This window comes from Microcaecilia unicolor, chromosome 9 (genome assembly GCF_901765095.1).
Source record: "Microcaecilia unicolor chromosome 9, aMicUni1.1, whole genome shotgun sequence".
In the NCBI taxonomy this organism is placed as follows: Eukaryota; Metazoa; Chordata; class Amphibia; order Gymnophiona; family Siphonopidae; genus Microcaecilia; species Microcaecilia unicolor.
This window is the reverse complement of record NC_044039.1, coordinates 4,748,544-4,771,565: the sequence shown is the minus strand read 5'-3', so window position 1 is coordinate 4,771,565 and position 23,022 is coordinate 4,748,544. Positions and strand designations below refer to the sequence as shown.

The following is a 23,022-nucleotide window of genomic DNA, read 5'->3' as shown; positions in this document are numbered from 1 at the left end:
CTCACTTCCTAGCATAAGAACTGCTCCACTCACATCTGCAATTCTGACATTTTGTAACAGATGTTAATTAAAATCCTGAGTGGTGTAGAAGGAGTAAAAGTGAACTGATTTTTTACTCTTTCAAAAAGTACAAAGACCAGGGGACACTCAATGAAGTTACATGGAAACACTTTTAAAACAAACAAGAGGAAATATTTTTTATCTCAACAAATAGTTAAACTCTGGAAGTCTTTGACAGAGGACGTAGTAACAGCGGTTAGTGTATCTGGGTTTAAAAAAGCTTTGGACAAGTTCCTGGAAAAAAAGTCCATAATCTGCTATTGAGACAGACATGGGGAAGCCTAAGTGTAAGGGAAACCAACAAGGTGGGGGAGGGGGGAGGGCAGGACAAAGTAGTACTAAGGGTAAAAAAAGGGGGAAGGAACAGGTGATGAACCAACCGCAAGCATCTTCGATAACTAGGTATTCACATGAAAAGCTTCAATGAATAACCACGTTTTTAAAGCTACTTTAAAGAGGATTCAGAATGTATAGGAGTGGAGGAATGGTCAGAGCACCAGTCTTGATATCCAGCGGTGGCCGGCTCAAATCCTGCTGCTATTCCTTGTGATCTTTAGGCAAGTCACTTAACCATTGCCTCAGGTACAAAGTTAGATTGTGAACCCTACAGGGACAGGGAAATCACCCAGAGTACCTGAATGTAACTCACCTTGAGCTACTACTGGAAAAGGTGTGAGCAACATATAAATAAATAAAGATTTCATGCAGAATCTCAAAGAATAGCAACATTCCATGTAGAGCTCCAAAGAATATCAAGATTCTGGAATCCTAAAGAGTGACAAGATTCCATACAGAATCTCAAAGAGTAGCAACATTCCATGTAGAACCCCAAAGAATATCAAGATTCTGGAATCCTAAAGAGTGACAAGATTCCATGCAGAATCTCAAAGAGTAGCAACATTCCATGTAGAACCCCAAAGAATATCAAGATTCTGGAATCCTAAAGAGTGACAAGATTCCATGCAGAATCTCAAAGAGTAGCAACATTCCATGTAGAACCCTAAAGACTAACAAGCAGAGGAGTGGCCTAGTGGTAAGAGAACCGGTCTTGCAATCTAGAGGTGGCCAGTTCAAATCCCACTGCTGCTCCTTGTGATCTCAGGGTTATCTCAGGCAAGTCACTTAACCCTCCATTGCCTCAGGTACAAACTTAGATTGTGAGCCCTCCTGGGACAGATAAATATCCAGAGTACCTGAATGTGACTCACCTTGAGCTACTACTGAAAAAGGTGTGAGCAAAATAACAAAACAGAGGGCGAGAATTCCATTAGTGAGGGGCCATAAAGAAGAAAGAACGGTGACGTGTGAACTCGAGCTCTGCTGCTTTGGGACTGGGAAGAATTAAGGTGGTGATCATTTAAAGAGCGAAGAGATGTAGCCGGAGAGTAGGGTTCCGTTAAAGATGCCAAACAGTCAGGGGATCCAACTGCAGAGAAGTTAAGAGTGAGTTTGTGTGTTGTTCAACAGGTAACCAATGCATCTTCTGAAGTAAAAAGGGAAAAGCAATCAAATTTGTCGGCGTGACAAACAAGTTTAATAGCTGTATTTTCCGATCTGACGAAGAAGGGCAACCTTCGAAAGCTAATCAAGAAATGTATTAAGTATGTCCAATAAAAAAGGTATCATCTTATTTTCTTTTCCATGTTTTATTTTGTTTGATTTCTATTGATAACCTTAAGAGTGGACTAACACGGCTACCACACTCCTCTACTTATAGCTGTATTCTGAATGGTTTGAAGTTTTTTTTTCAGATTAGATTGGGAACAACCAAGATATACAATATTGCAATAATCAAGTCTGGTGGTATGGAGAGACAGTATAAGAGTGTGGAAAGTAGGCTAATCAAAATAGAGGCGGACAGTACGTAACTGACGGAGAATGAGAAAACCAACGCTACAAAGGTTTGAAATCTGAGGAGCAAAGGTCAGGTTGGAATCAAGAACTACACCAAGGTAATGAAAAGAGGTTGCTGGTTTAATAATAGTACCAAGAAGATCAAGCGGAATGGAAGCACCAGCTGTAAACCAGCAGGCGACAAGTTTTTTTTTTTTTTTATTTAAAACCAGTTTATGTTCCATAAGCCAATTTGAGATGGTAAAGAGGCAATGTTGCAGAGAACCAAGAGCAGGTGAAAAAGGGTTAACAGGAAACAATAAAGAGCATGTCGTCAGCACAGAAGTGAAACGAAATACCTGTATACTGGGTAAGAGAGGCAAGAGGACTTAAACCAAATTAAAGAGTTGTGGGGAAAGAACTGAACCCTGTGGAACACCACAGGATAACGGGGGTGGCCTAGCATTAGAAGATACAGTGCTGGGGTTGCTTACACACAGGAAATCCGTTAGCATTTAACTTTCAAAAAGGAGACTATGATAACATGAGAAGAGCGGTAAAAACTTAGAGAAGCAGCTGCAAAGGTCATTCGAAGATTATTCAATGTTTAGTACATAAGTAATGCCACACTGGGAAAAGACCAAGGGTCCATTGAGCCCAGCATCCTGTCCACGACAGCGGCCAATCCAGGCCAAGGGCACCTGGCAAGCTTCCCAAACGTACAAACATTCTATACACATTATTCCCAGAATTGTGGATTTTTCCCAAGTCCATCTAGTAGTGGTTTATGGACTTGTTCTTTAGGAAACCGTCTAACCCCTTTTTAAACTCTGCTAAGCTAACCGCCTTTACCATGTTCATCAACGAATTCCAGAGTTTAATTACGTGTTGGGTGAAGAAAAATTTTCTCTGATTTGTTTTAAATTTACTACACTGTAGTTTCATCGCATGCCCCCTAGTCCTAGTATTTTTGGAAAGCGTGAACAGACGCTTCACATCCACCCGTTCCACTCCACTCATTATTTTATATACCTCTATCATGTCTCCCTTCAGCCGTCTCTTCTCCAAGCTGAAAAGCCCTAGCCTCCTTAGTCTTTCTTCATAGGGAAGTCGTCCCATCCCCGCTATCATTTTAGTCGCCCTTCGCTGCACCTTTTCCAATTCTACTATATCTTTCTTGAGATGCGGCGACCAGAATTGAACACAATACTCAAGGTGCAGTCGCACCATGGAGCGATACAACGGCATTATAACATCCTCACACCTGTTTTCCATACCTTTCCTAATAATACCCAACATTCTATTCGCTTTCCTAGCTGCAACAGCACACTGAGCAGAAGGTTTCAGTGTATTATCGACGACGACACCCAGATCCCTTTCTTGGTCCGTAACTCCTAACGTGGAACCTTGCATGACGTAGCTATAATTGGGGTTCTTTTTTCCCACATGCATCACCTTGCACTTGCTCACATTAAATGTCATCTGCCATTTAGCCGCCCAGTCTCCCAGTCTCGTAAGGTCCTTATGTAATTGTTCACAATTCTGTCGCGAGTTAACGACTTTGAATAACTTTGTGTCATCAGCAAATTTAATTACCTCGCTAGTTACTTCCATCTCTAAATCATTTATAAATATATTAAAAAGCAGCGGTCCTAGCACAGACCCCCGAGGAACCCTACTAACTACCCTTCTCCATTGTGAATACTGCCCATTTAACCCCACTCTCCGTTTCCTATCCTTCAACCAGTTTTTAATCCACAATAGGACATTTCCTCCTATCCCATGACCCTCCAATTTCCTCTGTAGCCTTTCATGAGGTACCTTGTCAAACGCCTAGAAAAAAAATTTGTGACACTCAAAATCATGCATGTGCTTTGGTAGCACTTTTCATTTTTGTCTTCAAGATCGGGAAGGAAATGACTCAATAGGCGTCTGGTAAAGCTCCGCATCTTTCCCAAGCAGCTGAACTTCACAGTCTGAACGCTATTTAAAACCTACTGTGGCTGTTGACCCCTTCAGACATGTTGAAAATGCTCTTTAAGTTAAAGCAGGCCCAGAATACACTATACCTTTTCGGAGTCCTATCATAAAGTACTCCTGAAGAAGGAACATCATTCCCAAACACGGGACAGTGTCGAGTCCAGTGTATCCATATTTTGACAACAAAGATTTGATACTGATCCACCTCTGGAGTTCCTACCCGTCTGGATGACCTACGTCCCCCTTCCCTACCTTCATTGGATGGACTTCACTTGTAGGGTATCCTTCCTTGGTTTTCAAGTGTACTTTTCATCTCTATCGTCAACCTCCAAGAACAGTAGCTGTAGGACACAGGATTATGTGCTCCACACGATTCACAAGTCTCCTTGCTCTGAAGGAAATCCACCTTGTGTGCACTCACTTACAAATCAGACAACACTCTTTTAATATGGGTTAGCATACACTAACAGACAGAGTGTGTTAAGTGCCAAGTAGCCCACAGGGATAAACAAGACACTTAGCATGTGTTTAGGTTTAGTAAAAAGGGCCTCAAAGTTATTTTAACAGTCTCCTTTCTGATTTCATCCCATGTGTGACAGATATAACCAAAAAACTCTCTCACAGGAAAAACAAACAAAACAATCCCCCGCCCCCCCCCCAACCATTCCTTCAAAGTTAACTGTAAAATCAGCTAGCTTCAACATCAACCAGACGACACACTGATATTTAGGAATCTTTTCATCTTTAATATAATTGCCTATTTACAGTTTGTGCATTATCGCACGTGCATTACCACATGACATGGAGAAGCTGATCTGTGAGTGCACGGTCAGCCTATCGATGAGCTCTTAGAAATTGACTGGTTTTGCGGGTTTAGCGTCCTCCAGCTCAGCTTCCAACCAGCGGTATCTGCGATGGCGACGCAGGACTTCGATGGCTTTTTGTTCCATTGGGGTTGGCATGATGCCTAGGTCTTCTAAACCAGGCAGGTCAGGGAACTTCATATCAGTGGTGTGGAACTAGCAAAGAAAATTCAGAACACTAAATGTAAGCGAAGTCCGTGCACTTAAACTGCAAGCTTTTTAGGAAAGGTTAACACCTCAGCTATGGGGCCCACCTCTACACAATACACAAAGGTTTCATAGTATCCAGCATTAACTCATACAGTGCTGCAAATATTATGAAATGTTACACAAATCTTATCTGAAATATCAGTTGTACACACACACAAAAAAAATTACACAGGTATATTTAAGAAGTAATCAAGTTAGCTTTCTGCCATTTGCTCTAAAGAGCCCGGGTTCAAGGTGTTCTGTAAACATCTAAATAAATAAGTATATAAAAATGAACTATTTTCCCATTCGCGTACAAACCTACAAACCAGAAAGCTGGTCATTAGACAGCCTCTGATCAGCTGATGGTGCAGAACCCAGCACAACTGAAAGTATAAAAAGGCACTCTAATTTGGGAGTATTTATTATTTCCTATAGCTAGCGTTCCATAGAGGAAGTTTTTGGTACTGAACACAATCCAGACGATGCTCAGCGTTTTTATATCTGCCACTGACTACATTCCCATGTCCAGGCACTGGCGTGGAATATCCTGATATAGGTTGGCCAATCAAATTATGCCATTCAGCCCTTTACTACATAAGCTGAACCACTTAAAGGACTATTATTTATGTGGCCCAATTTAAGCGGTATCTTATGTGGTTAAGGGCCAAATATTGATACTTGCCCCTGGAATGGCCACAAGTCAGCCAGTTTCGTCTCAGGCGCTAGCCACGAATAACCAGTTAATGCTGCTGAATAAGTTGCCATTGAATATTCACAGTTGGCCACAGACAATCAAATTAAGTGACGAAAAATCAGGAAGATCGAAACCAACAAACCAAGTTAAACCATAAACTCACTAAAACAAACTTGGATTCGAAGTAAATTTATCTTTTCTATTTATACACTTAAAAGTGTTATAAAATATTTTAAAGTGTTTAGAATGTGCTCAGACCATACCGTTTACACCCATTATATCCCCAAGAGGAATATGTGCTGGTGTCACAATGGAACCATCATTGCACATACCATGTCCCACCTCCTAATTGTGTATGCACATACAGCTGAGCCTAAATAGATCTTCACCACCAATATATACATATATCTATAACATCTCTCTATATAAAAGGCAACACCAACGTTCTATGAAGCCTCCAGCCGGAAGTGTGAAGGGGGTGAGATATCCGGTTTCCCTATGAGTGTCTGCCCCGCCCTCTCTGTAACACAGTCAGTGAAGGAAAACAGCAGAGCACGAAATCAAATCCCTGGCTCTGTAACAGTGAAGGACTCAGAGGGGGGAGGGGAGAGAGGCCAGAGGGCAGGGACACACACACTCCCACATGCACACAGAAGAAAACATTGCTAGCCCCCGTTTCATTTGCATCAGAAACGGGGCTTTTTTTACTATCTCTCTATATAAAAGACAAAACCAACGTTCTATGAAGCCTCCAGCCGGAAGTGTGAAGGGGGCGAGATATCCGGTTTCCCTATGAGTGTCTGCCCCGCCCTCTCTGTAACACAGTCAATGAAGGAAAACAGCAGAGCACGAAATCAAATCCCTGGCTCTGTAACAGTGAAGGACTCAGAGGGGGGAGGGGAGAGAGGCCAGAGGGCAGGGACACACACACTCCCACATGCACACAGAAGAAAACATTGCTAGCCCCCGTTTCATTTGCATCAGAAACGGGGCTTTTTTTACTATCTCTCTATATAAAAGGCAAAACCAACGTTCTATGAAGCCTCCAGCCGGAAGTGTGAAGGGGGCGAGATATCCGGTTTCCCTATGAGTGTCTGCCCCGCCCTCTCTGTAACACAGTCAATGAAGGAAAACAGCAGAGCACGAAATCAAATCGCTGGCTCTGTAACACTGAAGGACTCAGAGGGGGGAGAGGCCAGAGGGCAGGGACACACACACTCCCACATGCACACAGAAGAAAACATTGCTAGCCCCCGTTTCATTTGCATCAGAAACGGGGCTTTTTTACTAGTGATGTATATAAATCATAAACTACTCAAATTGGATGCTATTAAGCTTAAGCTCAAGCCTCTACCCATAAAAAATGGTGCATTTTTCTATTACCATCCAATGAATGGTGTAAACGGTATGGTCTGAGCTCATTCTAAACACTTTAAAATATTTTATAACACTTTTAAGTGTATAAATAGAAAAGATAAATTTACTTTGAATCCAAGTTTGTTATAGTGAATCAAATTAAGTGGCCAGGAGTCTCTCTGGGCTGTTTACATTGCTTTGAGTATCAGGCGGATTGTACATACAGCGCTGGTAGGCTGGATGACTGTGCTACTATGTATAAATTTTGTACTTTTTAAGTAATGGGATTTATTGTTTGTAAATTTTTTTTGTTCTTGTTGTATATTATTTTGTGTTTATTGTAACCTGTGGGCTACAAATGAATAAATAAATACTAGTTTCTCAGCATCCAGGACTGCACAAAGATGTGGCTAGTTGTGTTGCCCCCAGTCAGATTTATCCATCTATCTAGTTCTGTCCCAAAGTTATTTTGGCTTCAGCAAAGCAATCTTTCAGTATCCAATTACAGATTGAATAATGAGTCATTTAAGGAAGGGAGTCAGCTGTGGTTCACATTAGAATTTGCACTCCTACTCTCCCAATCACTTTAGGTCAATGGAAAGAAAGTCCTAAAAAGAGGTCTCATTTCCTTGCAAAGCAAAGGGGAAAGGAAGCCCTAAAACACTGCAATGTGTCTGAAATTCTCGGTTTTTCTAAATTAGTGCAGAGATTCTCTTTCTGCGAGTCTGGGAGTGAGACATGCCTCTGTATAAACTTTGCTCTTCCTGCAAGAGAGAGTCATCCGCAGCTCTGACCCTTCAAAATAAGGATCAACTAAGCAAAAGACACAACAGACATGTAGGAAACTCCTACACATAATCAATCCCTAATACTTCAGGCCAGCTCTGGCCCATATGTCACTCCTGACAGTGAATGCAAACAAAGCAGCCAGCCGGTGCAGCATAGATCATGACAACTGTATAGTGAAGGCTTAAAGAAAAGTTATCAGCAGTGAGATTTTCCATGCTGAGTGTAATGTCCTGGGCTGCAAAGGGAAGATTCAGCTTCTGCTGCCAGTTAAAATGTTCACTGTCTTGCCAATATAAGGAGAAATTAGGTCTTACCTGATAAATTTCTTTCCATTAGTCTTTCCCACTATTTTAGAACCTGTGGGATAGTTGTGTCCGTCAACTAGCAGGTGGAGATACAGAACTGAAAACTGAGCCTAGGCATCTCTCTCTTAGCATCCAGTTCAGCTCCTCAGTATTTACGTAGAAAAGCAGTAAGAAAAAAACTCAGAATAAACACAACCACCTTAAACAACTTGCTAACCTAACACTAACCAGACGAGCAAACGTGGACCTCTCTCATCTCTGGACAACTTGTAGAGAACAAGAGAGGTGCAGGAGGCACCATGCAAGGTGACAGTCATTATTTGGCCCATTATGTCACACCGACTAAACAACTCAGTGCAAACCACTTCGAATTTAGTTGCAAAAACCACAAAAAGATGGTACATCAAGTTCCAGCATCTGTAAAGGAGTTTGTCTGCTCTTCTCAAAACTGATCACCCAACCCAACGACTGCAGCCAAATCTGAAGATGTGCTGTTGCCAATCAATTCCTCCACATCCCATGGGATTCCCGACTTGCACGGCAGGTCCCACAGCAAGAACATCTGTCTCCACAGAACTTGCCATTCACACCGTCACAGCACAACGTGTCCCAAGCAGCAAGCCAGGATCCCTTCCCTTCACCAACTAGAACTTGCAGCCCCTCCAAGCGCTTCCGAGTCAAACATCAGTTGGACTTACCACTGCCGGCTGCTCCCCCCAAGCTCGTAGTCTCCACCAGTCTTACCTGAGATGAGAAAAGCTGAGGACTGATACTCTGTCCCACATTCTCCAGAAAACCTCTTTCCTTCTCCTTTTTTGCTTTTTAAGATTGTTGTGTTGGAAAAGGAGAGCTGCACAGGAAACAGGGGAGAGGTGAATGGAGGGAAGAAGTAAATTCTCAGGGCATCAGAGATAGGGATCTGAAGACCTCCAGATATGATTCTGTAGACTCAAGCCACCCGCAAAGCTCAACTGGGGACCAGTTGACCAACTGGATCAGGAGCAAATCACGCACAACCAGAGGCTGAAAAGTGTATCCATCCACCTGCTGGAGACAGAAAATACTGAGGAGCTGGACAGGATGCCTAGAGAGATATATCTCAGCTCAGTTTTCAGTTCTCTGTCACCACTTGCTGGCTGATAGACACAACTATCTCACAGGTTCAGGAATAGTGGGAAGCTACATAATGGAAAAGCTCCTTTTTTATTTTTTCCAACCCCCTGGAATGTTGGAAAGAAATTATATAGAGAGGGTAAAAAATGCTTGCCTGTCTATGTGGAGGCAACAGAGCTCTTCAACAACGTAATCAAACAAGACCACATTTGGTGTGGGGGGAAAAGCTATGGAAAACACATCAGGTTTGAAAATGGGAGAGACAAGGGTTCAAGGTTAAAATAAATCCCCAATGCATTTCTATGAAAGAGGGACTTCTAGCTCCTAGGGCTGGTGAAACATGGAAAAGCATGGTAAGCATGGCAGGAGGGCGCCTTTGGGGGCGCCACGCTTACATTGCGTACCATGGTGGCATCAGGAAGTCATCAGAGTGGGCAGGATGTGGTAGAAGGCCCTGCACCACACAAGTTTCTTCTGGGCCCAGACAGATATAGGATGGCTGCAAAAGCAGGACTAGAGGGGGTGGGACAGCTGAGATTTTAAAGTTGCAGGGGGCATTAGAAACCCTAGCTCTGTGCCTATCAGCTCCTGCAGCATAGAAACATTGGCACACTGAAGCAAGGCCACTATGGGATTGGTCCTTTCAAACTGCCCCCCCCCCCCCAATCCTTTTCTGGTCATACACAACACACAACCCACAACAAAACATACACACACAGATACACCCATATACAAAGAAACACCCAATGACATACACATACATATGGACAGAAACACAAAAGCGGAGGGAACTGAAAATTAATCAATGAGACATGTTTCGCATGCTTTCTCCACCCTGTACCTCTTAGTGATTCTGATGTGCTTTAATTTCCTTTGTTGTTCATAAGTCTGTAAAGCCTAGTGAATAAACCTTAGACCTTTAATGGTTGCTCTGTACAGTGACCCCTAGTGATTGAATCATGGTGTTAACAGGGTGGTATGTTTCTTTTACACCATTTGCATTGCTGAGCATTGAGGTGAAAGCATCTCTTAGCTGCTGAACAAAGCAGTATCTTGGTTGTGCCAAATTGTTTTCATTCTACAATGATGAACCAGACAGGCCCCTAAGGGATATTCAAACACACTAACATTTTCTTAGTCTTCTTTCAATCTGTACCTTTGAATAATTTTAACCTGAAGTTTTAGGCATGTTTAGACCTTTGCCTCGAATTCAATTTATACACAAGAAACAATCTTTTCTTTATCCAGAAATATTTTAAATCAACTACAGTGACATGACACAGCTGGGCTCTATTTAAATGATTTCAGACCTTCTTAAGACCAAAACTTTAATATCATAAAATCGATAGTAAAATCCAACGTGGCCATATTTCGACATTACATATTCCTGACGCAGGCGTGAGCCAAAACATGAACACATCAGATTTTACTGTCCCCTATGATATTAAAAGTTTTTATTATTATGGTTTTACGCCTTTAGCTTTGATATTATCTTGTAAGACCTTGCCTCTCTTTACTCAGACTTTCTTATGACAATTTTTGGAAACGCAGCTAATTTGGGTTTCGATGACAAAGGGTGTGATGACTTATGGAAATATTCAGTTACTAAGAAAAGTCTTGATTCTCTATTTGTTCTTTCACATTGAAAGTTTAGAGCCTGTTGTATCAATCAGAAAAACAAACTCTTTCATGCATTTTGAATTGCATTTTTTTACACAGAAGCATGAGAAAAATGTGCAAGGGTGTGAAGACTTTTACAAGGCACAGTATGTGACGGAACTCATAGAAAGCAGGTTAGGCAGGTCGGCCACCATGTTCTAGGCCAGTAATTTTAAACAACAGTAGGTATCAATTGTGTTAAGACAGAGGAGCTGTGAAAACAGTTTTTTTTTTTGGGGGGGGGGGGATGGGGGGGAGAAATTCAATGTAGGTAACAGAGAAATCTACCGCACATACCCGATCCACTTTGTCACGTGTCGTCCAGGGCTCAAAGGGGCTTATTTCAAAGAATCTTGCAACTAGGCTGTAGTTATTAAAACACAGTACAATCCCATTAGCAAGCTGAATTGTGCGGAATATTTTATACAACAAACACCAAAGATTTCAATCACTGACCGCTAATTTACTTGAATGATCTCTATGGTTGAAAAATTTAAAGAGCAGATTAGACATACATCTGTCTGGGCTGGTTTAGGTACAGAAGATCCTGCCTGAAGGCAGGGGGTGAGAGTAGGTGACCTGCTCAGGATACTTCCAAGCCCTGTCTTTATATAATTATTCCAAGATATGACAGTTAGTCTGTATGGCTCACCTAAGTCCTGAAAGACAGATGAAGCAAAACAGTTCAAGGAGAATGCCTTCGCATTTCCCTGTGTACTTTTATGTTACAAATGGAAAAATTTGGTCTTACCTGCTAATTTCCTTTTCTTGAGTTCCTCCAGACCAGTGGTTTTCAACTTTCCTGCCAGCAGACACAGACTGAACCATTGGTTTGAAGATGTACTCCTATATGGGGGACCTATGCAATCCACATCCAGCCACTATTTCTGTAACAATTAGAAAAAAATATGTCCTCCAAGGAACAAGAAGGTAAAGAACATAACTACAAACTGAACAAGAAAACGGATTACAGATGTAAACCAAACAAGGGGAGTTTTCCCCCACCTAGTTGAACCTCCAAATTCTTCTGCCATATTCTTCAATCTGGACCACTACCCAACATAGAGCATTGCAGGATAACCAAGGGCTGGCTTCTGGACTGGTCTGGAGGAACTCAAGGAAAGGAAATTAACGGTTAAGGCTTAATTCCTCCTTCCTCTTCATCCCTCCAGAAAAGTCTTGATGTCTAATGTACCAAAGCAGTAACTAGTGAGTCAGCTTCCAACACAGCTTCCCCAAAGGCTGCTTCCTGCCGAGCCTGAACATCTAGTTTACAAGGTTGGGTGAAGAAGTGCAAGACATCCAAGTGGCTGCTCTATACATTTCCTGCAGTGGCACCAATCTATGCTCTTTCCAAGGCAATATGCTGCACCCTAGTTGAATGTGTCCTTAACCTTGAGGGTCCCACACATCCATGCACTATGTATGCTGACATGATTGCTTCCTTAATCCACCCAGCCACCATCGTCTTAGATGTCACCTCCCCCATCATGGGCCCACTGAAAAACACAAAGAGGTAGTCTGCCTTAGGGAACTCCTCAGATGTGTAAGTAGGACCACAACTCACCAAATATGAAACAAATTCAGGGTCATCATGATACCATGGTCCGCTGCATCCTTGAAAAGCTACAATCTACCCTATAGGCACCAGGTATAACCTGGCCATGAATCTACCCACCTTCAGGCCTTCATCCAGCATGTCCCATTCTGCTGCGATCATATCCTTAACTGCCTTATGGATTAGGAATGCCTTGGTGGGTTTCCCAATGATTTCCAACAAAGGGTCCTCCATTGATCCAGTATCAGAGGATCATTCTTCCAAGATCTTTACCACTGTAATTTGGGATGCCAAGTCATCCTGGTGAAAAATCCTGATCACTGATATGTCCCTCCTCTGCCAGAATCTCCCCAGGTGTGTTCCACCAGGGCCCCTAATCCCCTGTTCAGGAAATCTAGTAATTCTGCCAACATCTGAGAGGCCATCTCATCTAGCTTCTCCTCTGGGCCCCCCCTATGTGAAGATAGCCCATCTTGAAGCTGTGCCATAAAGAAAACTCAACACAAGCCCCTTCCAAAGACAAAAAGCTTGATGCATGAGGACAGATTCTAATGTAAGTCCACATCTGTCATGCTCTAGTGCTCCATGCCCAAATACTGTGAGAAACACTCCCTGTGATTCCTCACTTTGCTCAGTACTGGAGGGCCATCAACTTGGTTGTGCCCCACATCTGAGGCAGTCAAAATGGTGGCACATCCCATTAAAATTACTCCATCCATGGCCCCGTGTGCTTCTGTGCCTCCAGGCTCATTGCTGGAGACTTCATCGAGTTTAATACCCTTGAGCTGTCTTACTACACAGACGATTCCAGCCCTTGTTACTCCTACTTTTGATTTTTTTTTTCTTTTTCTTTCCTTGTTTAATAATAGAAAAATACTAGTATCAATGGCTGCAGCTCCTTCAGAACAGATCCAAACTGCACAGGCCATCTGCTGGAGTCTTACAAATACTGACTGGCTGTGGATGTGAACAACAGAGAATGACACAGGGACAAACTGGTTCTCTCCTCATCCTCGAACTGTTAAGATTTATATTTAAATCTTTTTATTAAAGTACTAGTAAAACATGCCCGTTTCTTGCGGAAATTAAACGGGCGCTAGCACAGTTTTCCTTCCGAACCTCCCCCCCCTCCCTACTCACCCCTTCGGCGCTCTGAAGGCACTGACTGCCATTGTGTTGCGGACCTCGGCACGCCACCTTCAATCTGCTGCGTTGTTGGTTATGAAGCCAGTGACGCCATTGCTCCGCCCTCGATGTCATCACGTTTGACGCGAGGGCGGGGCCCCAACACAGTGTTTTCGGTGGCTTCACCACCACGAAGGCTTCGAACCGGAAGGAAGTGCCCGTAGGACCTGACAGTGACGTCAGTGTCCTCAGAACGTTGAGGGTGAGTTCTATTATATAGGATAAAAAGGAACAATATTCTGTACAACTGTTTATAAATCACAAATAGAAAACAAGAACAACGAGCAGCTATAAAACCCCACTATCACCCTTTACCCTTCCAACCCTAACAATAGCTGACTTCGACTAACCCAAGGAACCCTAATCCACCCTTTATACCCTAGCAAGGGAGAAATATGCCCTGTGAAGCATTGCTTTGATTTTTTAATCTGTGGATGAATAATAAATCAACAATCTCAGGATTCAGTCTAGCTCTCCTGTCTTCCACAGTCCTTCCCACAATATTTATTAAAAAAAACTTATCTACCACCTATAACTAAGTGGTTTCCATAAAAACATTCATAATCAACCATAATACAAAAACATTACTCAGCAGACTCATATATAATTACCAACATGCAGAAACAAACAGTTTTGTTTTCAAAAGCTTTTTAAACTGCTTAAGGTCAGAGCATTGACGAAGTTGGCCAGATGGTTCATTCTACAAGGAGATTCCAGGTGACACAAATGCCGAAGCTCGTGTCAGCATATTGCAATTGCATTACTGCATCAACAGAAATGTGCATAGTACATTCTGATCTTAACGTACATCTGGGATGGTACATCTGCAGTGCTTGCTTCAGATAAAGCGGAGCAGAAGCAAACAATGTCTGATGAACAATTGTCAGCACCTTAAAATGAATCCTTTGTGCCACTGGAAGCCAGTGTAGTTGCTTATGAGCAGGTGTCACTTGTGCAAATGTCCTTTCTGAAAACGTGCTGGTAGCAGGAATGCACAAGTGCCTCCATGCAAGTTCTGCCAGTTTTGGCAAGCACATTTGCTTGTTTTTCCAAAAAAAAAAAAAAAAATCAAAACATTATGTATATTAGAGAATGACATGGGGACGGGGACAAAGTTTGTCCCTATCCCCGTGGGCTCTGACTCCGTCCCCGCCCCATCCCCATGAGCTCTGTCTCCATCCCCACAGTTAACCACGGGTCCTTGTCCCAGTGTCATTCCCTAGTGCACAAGTCTCTTTTCAGGGTGGCCCCATCAAACTAGTGGTTCTTAGTCTCCATCTGCTGGCAGGAGAGCATAAACCCACACATCTGGGATAGTCTGGAGGGACGAAAAGGAAGTTAATTTCTAAACTTAACCTGTTCTCCCTTTCTCGTTAATCAAAAAGTAAAGTAACCAGTTTACAGAGGAGATATTTCAAGTAAGTCGGTCCCACATGAAAATGAAGTAAATACATTCAGTGTACTTTTAATTTTCTAACAATTGAGAATCAAGTGTAATATTATACAAAAGGAACATTTCTCTGCTCAAACAAGCCCTTCCCAGGCCTGGAACTACCAAATATTCAGCACACAACTTCCAATTATTTTGAGCAGTATCAGCTTAGCGACTAAGTGCACACTGACATATTTCCTGTGTGTATCTATACCTCTAAATGTGTGACTATACAGATATAAACACTGTAGCAGGCCCAGGAGAAAGATATGTAAAAGACTGATATCCAACATACCCTAGCTAAAGAGTAAGGTTCTAATCTGGCATGGCATGTGCAAAACAAACATCTGGGAATACTAACCTGGGGAGAAATCTGGTTTTAATGCAGGACTGTGATAAGAGCAACCTGACATTCCTGCTAATGACCAAGGCCTAACAAGAGTGAGTAAGCATGCAGAGCTTACATTCTCCCGCATGTAAATATACCTGGATGTCTCCTTCGACATCTAGTAACAGAAATGCAGGAGCAATGCAAGGGCTAGCATTATGAACCTATGCCCAGCCATCCACGTGACTATATGGATCTACATGACATACATGGCACAATCCAGCATTAAGAACCTGATTATTGTATGCAAATTCAGACACTTCCTCTATAAAGATTCTAAGACATTGTGGAGACATCAAGTCTAACGGACGTATAACATCATTTGTTTACCGCACTTGGAAGCTGCTGCTAAGGTCACGATGTTCCAGGACAATCAATGCAGAACACTTGGAACTACCTGATTATGTTCAAGGATAGAACATATGTCAGCAAGAGATAAAGCTCCCGATTTCTCCATAAAAGGGAGCTCTTGCCAGGGCTAGCTGCCTTGTGTCCACACCACATCTGAGGAGCAAGATCTGTGTTGGACCAGATTGGCATCTGAAGGACTACATCAGGTTGTGTGTGTGCCATGCATCCTTGCATAGTGCCCTGGGGTTAGAGTGACTCTGTATACTTTAGAGGCTAGCTAGGGACTTACATACCTTTACTTACAAGGTATTTCTGTAATAGGATTGTCTGTCTTCATTCCTGTTTACTCTATATCATTTGCTGCTACTGTAAATAAAATAAAACTCTATTTTTATAATATTTGGGTGTGGAGTTAGTTTCTTTTTATTATTTTGGCACAGTAGGCTTGGATCTAAGGACAAGGGGTGATACTTTTACTTCTGGCACTTCCCTAACCAATGCTAGTCTGGTTGGGACCTATTTCTCCAGAATTTATACAAAGTGTAAGGTACCCCAATAACACTCCCAAAACAGAGAGTATCTGCTTTGCGTCCAGTCCACAGAATGATCTGACAATCTCTTTATCAGTCTTTCATTAACTCCATTATTGTAATGGTGCTGCTTTGACCTGCCCTATAGACAAACCGTGTCACCTCTGCAACCTTATCAGGCAAGTTCACGGGGGATCCAAGGCTTCTCCTAAACATGGCTTCCTGTGGGACAGCATGTCTTGGTAGACAACAGAAGCTGTAGACTCTAGGTTATTTAAAAGTGAACTGAGACCTTCCATAAATGCACCGTTTCATTCCTTCTACTTGGTTTAACTGACCATACCTACACATAAGGAGGACCACAATCTAGTCCTCTACCAATTCATTAATCATCGTAGCTCAATGCTGGCTGTTCTACTCCCTGCTGCAGAGCTTCTCAAAGTTCCATCCTTTTCTCTCAGTTTATTCTCCACAACTCATTTCTTACACCTTACCAACAGAAAGATGGACCAAACCTGCATTACACAAAAATGTAAAGGTTCTACTTACTGATAGAGAGGCCGAGGGAGTGGATAAGTAATGAAGGGCCGATGGGCAACAGCAAAGATGTATTTCGCTACATCATAAAGCAGGTATCGATTCGGCCTACAAAATAACAGTAAGGAAGAACATTCCCTATCATCATACTCATTAAGCCTCACACAGCACTACAGTTAAAATATATTTTAACATTTGTAAATAATTTAAAAAAGTTCACTTAGCTCAGAAACCACATTCATGGTCTGCTAATATGATGATATTTCTGGAGGTTAAAAAAAGGTGTATTTTTGCCCCTGAAATCATCTAATATAATAAAACGCACCGTGAACGTTCTGAAGCCACTCAAACACTCCCTGGCTGTAGGGTTCATGGATTCATGGTGTGAAGCCAGCCAGCCGTCTCTGCCCCGCCCTCGCGTCAAACGTCATGACGTCGAGGGCGGAAAAAAAAAAAAAAAAACAATTCCGGCAGCGCAGCGTCAGGGAAGGCGGCGGCGCTCCCGACGTCCCTAGCCTTCCCTTCGCTGTGTTCCGCCTTCTACTGACGTCAAGGATGACGTCAGAAGAAGGCGGAACACAGCGAAGGGAAGGCTAGACGTCGGGAACGCCGCCTCCTTCCCTGACACTGCGCTGCCGGAACCGCCACGGAGGTAAATTTAAAAAAAAGAAAAAAAAAGAAGGGATGTTGGGGGGAGAGAAGAGGGTGGGCAGTAAAGTTGAACAATGGGAGCGGGAGGGCAGGGGAGAAACAACAGCATGGATGCGAAGGGGGGGGGCATGGATGCGAAGGGGGGGGGGGAGAAGAGGGCGGGCCAGGCTGGGACATGGGAGAGAGAGGAGCATGGATGCGAGGGGGGGTCATGGAAGGGAGAGAGGGGACTTGCTGGAAAAGGATGAATGGAGGCGGCAGGGGACAGAGGAGCATGGATGGGCATGGATTGGGAGGGCAGGGCTCAGGGAGAGAGGGGAATTGCTGGAAAGGGATGAATGGAGGGGGCAGGGGACAGAGGAGCATGGGTGGGCATGGATTGGGAGGGCAGGGCTCAGGGAGAGAGGGGAATTGCTGGATAGGGATGAATGGAGGGGACAGGTGACAGAGGAGCATGGATGGGCATGGATTGGGAGGGCAGGGCTCAGGGAGAGGGGAATTGCTGGAAAAGGATGAATGGAGGGGGCAGGAGACAGATGGGCATGGATTGGGAGGGCAGGGCTCACACTCTCTCTCTCATATACAATGTCTTTCTGACTCTCACTCTCACACACTCTGTCTCACACTGTATCACATTCACTCTCTATGTGCCACACAGTCACTCACACACTCGCTTGGTCTCATACACTCACTCTCACAGAGAATCTGTGTCTCACACACACTCTCTCTCTCGCCCACACACACACACTCTCTCTCACACTGTGTCTCACATACACACTTGCACACACTCTCATTCTCACACAAACACACTCACACCCAGACTCACTCTCTCTCTCACACACACACACTCACACTTTCACTCTGACTCTCAAACAGTCACTCTCACATACACTCTCCCAAACATACACACTCCGAGGAAAACCTTGCTAGCGCCCGTTTCACTTGTGTCAGAAACGGGCCTTTTTTACTAGTCATAAATAAGTGGGAAACTGACAGTGTGAACAGTACACTGGGCCATCTGTAATAGCTCTTATCACTAGGAATCCATCTGCAATAAAATACTGTAGTGTAAGAAAGAGTTGATGTTTTAATATTTTATAGTTAAGTGCCATCGTTTTGTTTTCTTGTAGTTGCTAAACAGTTAAGTACAATACCCAACCATGGGGGCATCAGCCAGCTGCTGGATAATATTCCAGAACACAAAAGCCTTCAAGAATGGGACAAGTCCTTTTATTCCACAGCATAGAGAGGAGGGAGAGAGGAGACATGGTAGAGACGTTTAAATATCTCAAGGGTATTTATGTACAGGAAGAGAGCCTTTTTCAAATGAAGGAGCGCTCTGGAATAAGGGGGCATATGACAAAGAGGGAATAGGCTTAGAAGTAATCTAAGGAAGTACTATTTCACAGAAAGGGTGGTGGAGGCGTGGAATGGCCTCCCGGTGGAGGTTGTGGAGGTCAGGACTGTTCCAGAATTTAAAAAGGCATGGGATAAGCATGTGGGATCGCTTAGGAACAGGAAGAATTAGGGGTTACAGAGGATGGGCAGACTGGATGGGTCATATGGCCTTTATCTGCCGTCATGTTTCTATGTTTCTTGTAGATCAATGACCCGTCACGGGCTGTGTTTTGGAGCACAGCACCTGCGTCAGGGGTTGTTTTATTTCAAAAAGTCCTATGTGAACTTGCCCAACATCCAAGCTGAAGGCAAGAACCTTGTCCCAACACTGTTCAGAATATCCCAGGGTGGCGTAGCCTCACAAGTACACAAGCAGATTATGAACAGTGTTGGGACAAGGTTCTTATTGCTTGCCTTCAACCTGAATGCTGGGCAAGTTTACACTGGAGTTTTTGAAATCAAATGACTGGATGCAGGTGTTGTGCGCCGAAACACGGCTCGTGTCGGGTCACTGATGTACAAGATTGAGTCTTTGATGTACAAGATTGATCTACATTGTGAAATAAAAAGACTTGGACATGGAGTGGAGGAGTGGCCTAGTGGTTAGGGTGGTGGACTTTGGTCCTGGGGAACTGAGGAACCGAGTTCGATTCCCGGCACAGGCAGCTCCTTGTGACTCTGGGCAAGTCACTCAACCCTCCATTGCCCCATGTAAGCCGCATTGAGCCTGCCATGAGTGGGATAGCGCGAGGTACAAATGTAACAAAAAATAAAATAAATAAATCCCGTTCTTGAAGGCTCTTGGTACTTTTTTGTGTTTTGGATCGTGTTCTATGGTTCAGGCCTTCTCTGTGTTGTTCTGTGGATAATATTCCAGATCACATAGTCAGTTCCCTTCCTAGGACAAGTTCACGTCTGAAGTGTTATATTACAATAAAATCTTCTACGATTTGCACCTGCTAGTAATACCCAGCTCAGAAGTACTGGCAAAGTAATGCCTGCATGATCTTGCCTCTGACTGGTCAGCGATACTTGCCTCCTGCAGCAAGGTTCTGCACTGAGTTTGCGCACAAGAGAGAGACTGGGTATATGGCAAAAGCAGTACAAGAGTGGAACAACAGTAATGCTATCACATTCAAATTTTAGAACAGTTGTGCAATGTTTAATTACCCCACTATAGGATTATTGTTAATTCATTGTACCTAGGATTGCCAGCTTGAAAATTACTTGCTCAGCAAGTAGCCCAAAATGCTGCGGCTCATCTTTTAGCAAATGTGTCCCGGTTTATTCACATATCCCTAATTTTGAAAGAACCATTGGCTACCTATACTCTGGAGAGTGGAGTGAAGATTTTAACTCTAATCCAGAAAGCCTTGAATGACAGTGGACCTTTAGCAAGTGCTAATTCTTTAAGGGTTCCTTTTACAAATCGGTGCTGATTAGCGGTGCGCTGAATGCGAAGAAGCCCCTTCAATTCCCATGGGCTTCTTCGCATTCAGCGCATGCTAATTGGTAGCGCAGCTTTGTAAAAGGAACCCTAAAATATTACAGGCCATTATGAGCCTTAATATCTGCAGAAAAGTTGATGCTTGATATCCCGTCTTTTCATTAAATCAGGATGAATGAATATGGATTTTCAATCTTTTATGTGGAGGGTGCTGTTCTTTCGATGTCCCTTCCATTGGATCTGTGTAAGATCACCTCCATAATACAATTTGTTTGGCTTTTAAGTAAAGTTTGTTCTATTTTATTATGTACGACTTTATGTCAGCCACCTAAAATTGTGAGGTTTATAAATTTTTTAAACAAATAATGAGAGCTTACCCAGCCAAAACATAGGTCTTTCCTTTTGAGTCAGGGTCACCGATAGCATTTATAATAGCCTTAGCAACGTCAACTACCTAGAACGACACAAAGTTCTTATGAGCTCTCCATGCTGTAAGCTAGATTAGATGTATCAGCTCTCTTTCTGTACTGATACCTACATAAATAGGTTGTTTCACCGTTTTCTTTCCCAGGGAAATGAGTGGCACACCCCCAAACCAACGCATGTCTAGGGAAACAAAAGAGTCAAAATTAAAGTACACAACATGTAAACACATCCAGTGGCAAAGAATAACGGTCAACACACAAAACTCACCATCACATTTTAAGCTAGTGATTCATGTTTTCACATTCTTTACTCTGTCAACATGAAGTAACCATTACACTCACCCCATCGTCTGACTTAACACTGGAACTTCAGAATGATAAGCATTCATTGACAGCTACCCCGGGTTTCCTCCTTCCACCCAGATTAGCCACGTGCAAAACTTCCAGTGGACGGACCAAGATCAATATCCTTCTGAATAAACATCCATTTCCTCAGGTCCCAGCTGACATCACACCTAAAGGCTGTAGCTAAGAATCTCCTGCCAATAATTGCTGGGTTTTCTGACTCACAAATGCAACTGATACATCATGGCCTAGGCAGGTCTAGCATCACTATGGAAGGTGTTGCTGCAGCTCTGTAAGACGCAGCTGCAAAGAAAATGAACACATGCTGGAAGCATGGTGTCTGATGAGCAATGTGGTCACCACTACTGCAGGCATGCACTAATACCAAGATGAAATCACATAGTACACACAATGCATTTTTTTTTTTTACAGACACCTATGGTTAGGACTTCACACAGAAGTTCAAACTATTAAAAAAAAAAAGGAACACTGAAAGATCCAGATTTAGTTTCCTCACATTTCTTGGGGAAAATTGGGCTTGGATGCACTAGGGAAACCCCTCTCCAGCCACTGCAAGATACTTGGACAATGTGTGGTATACAGGATCTGAATAAATAGCACACGGTGAAGTGAATAAAAAACTGTGACTGTCACAGACATGTCTTCACCACACTCAGCTTGACACAGTACTTCTATCATGAGATATTTATGGGAAAAGTCAAGGTGCTCAATCCAAAAGTGTCCCACCTCTTCCCTTACACTGGAGATGACCACATCAGCCTCTCAAATTGGTCAATTCAGGTTTATTCCAACAGGTCAAGACCATCAACACCCAAAGCTGGCCCTAAGTGCTGTCACTGTTCAACTGATCTGGAGGACCACGTGTGAATACCATTGTGGTGAAACATGGGGTTTTCAAGTATGTGAATTGTATTATTGTTTCCATGCAGTGTATTTCTCTTGTTTGGCCAGCAGGTGGTGATGGTTTTCTGTTTTAAAGCTGTTGCAGAAAAGATCGTTTTCTTTTCAGTTTAAGCCCTATAGGAAGGCAATCTGCAGTGCCACTGAACAGATGCTTTCTAAGTTGGTGCTCTGCGCTCTGATTGGCCATGGAGTTCAAATCCAGCCAGGAGATACTGGATTTTCCCCAGTCTCAGATACGGAGTACAGAGAGTAAACATCTCTATCCTGAGGCCCTGTTCAAGAACTGTGAGCAGTTATTTTTCTGAAACTCCCCATGTGCTACCCAGGTTGTGAAAAAGTGTTTAGTTTTAATATTGATCCTTATTCAGTTACCTGTTATTGAATGTTGTCTTTCCACCTGTTTTATATCGTCCACTGTTCTATTATTGTGATAATAAACCCATTAGTTTATTAGCTCTAATGTCTTGGACTAAGAATCCTGGTGGTCTGTGTTTTGGGTCTGCGAATGCTTTCTAGGAACTGTGGGACTCCTGGGAGTGTGGCCTCAGTATCCTAGAAATCACCAGGAAATAACCTGTGGGTGGAAGACTCACCCAGAGGCAAGTGGAACCTAGCACGTGGGGTGGAGGGTTGGCTAGTATGGACCATGTGCCCAGGTGCAGGCAGGCCTGAGAAGTGCTGGAGACAGACCTTCTAGGTGGCTGTGGGGGGGGGGGGGGGGGGGGGGGTGCTAGGTGTTTCGTGACAACCATCCTGCACTAAAGGATATATGTGACAATGTCTGGGAAAAGGTGACAAAAAGTAGCAGATCCAAAATGTTGAGAATGGCCAATTTTTCATGTCATGGGTCCATAAGCAGTCTGCAAAAGTTACTCATGTTTGAATTTCTGTATCTTTTTTATTCCCCCCCCCCCCCCCAACACACATACATAAAAGGTTGGAGATGACTACTGTATCACAAATTGTTTGCTCTAAGAGAATTTATTAAAACCTCATTTTTTGTTTCT

At 43.2% G+C, this 23,022-nt stretch overlaps 1 protein-coding gene across 1 annotated transcript in view; it reads right to left on the bottom strand.

Annotated features, from left to right (window-relative positions):
* Nucleotides 1-4,596: 4,596 nt before the first annotated feature.
* NDUFA9 (NADH:ubiquinone oxidoreductase subunit A9) overlaps nucleotides 4,597-23,022 on the bottom strand; it is a 39,781-nt gene continuing 21,355 nt past the window's right edge. Inside the window, exons 7-11 of the mRNA XM_030214580.1 lie at nucleotides 20,860-20,927; nucleotides 20,699-20,775; nucleotides 16,838-16,933; nucleotides 11,142-11,208; nucleotides 4,597-4,892 (exon numbers count right to left, since the gene is read on the bottom strand). Of these exons, the coding sequence (XP_030070440.1) occupies nucleotides 4,722-4,892; nucleotides 11,142-11,208; nucleotides 16,838-16,933; nucleotides 20,699-20,775; nucleotides 20,860-20,927 (479 nt within the window). The 3' untranslated portion in view covers nucleotides 4,597-4,721. The remainder of the gene's footprint in view (nucleotides 4,893-11,141; nucleotides 11,209-16,837; nucleotides 16,934-20,698; nucleotides 20,776-20,859; nucleotides 20,928-23,022) is intronic.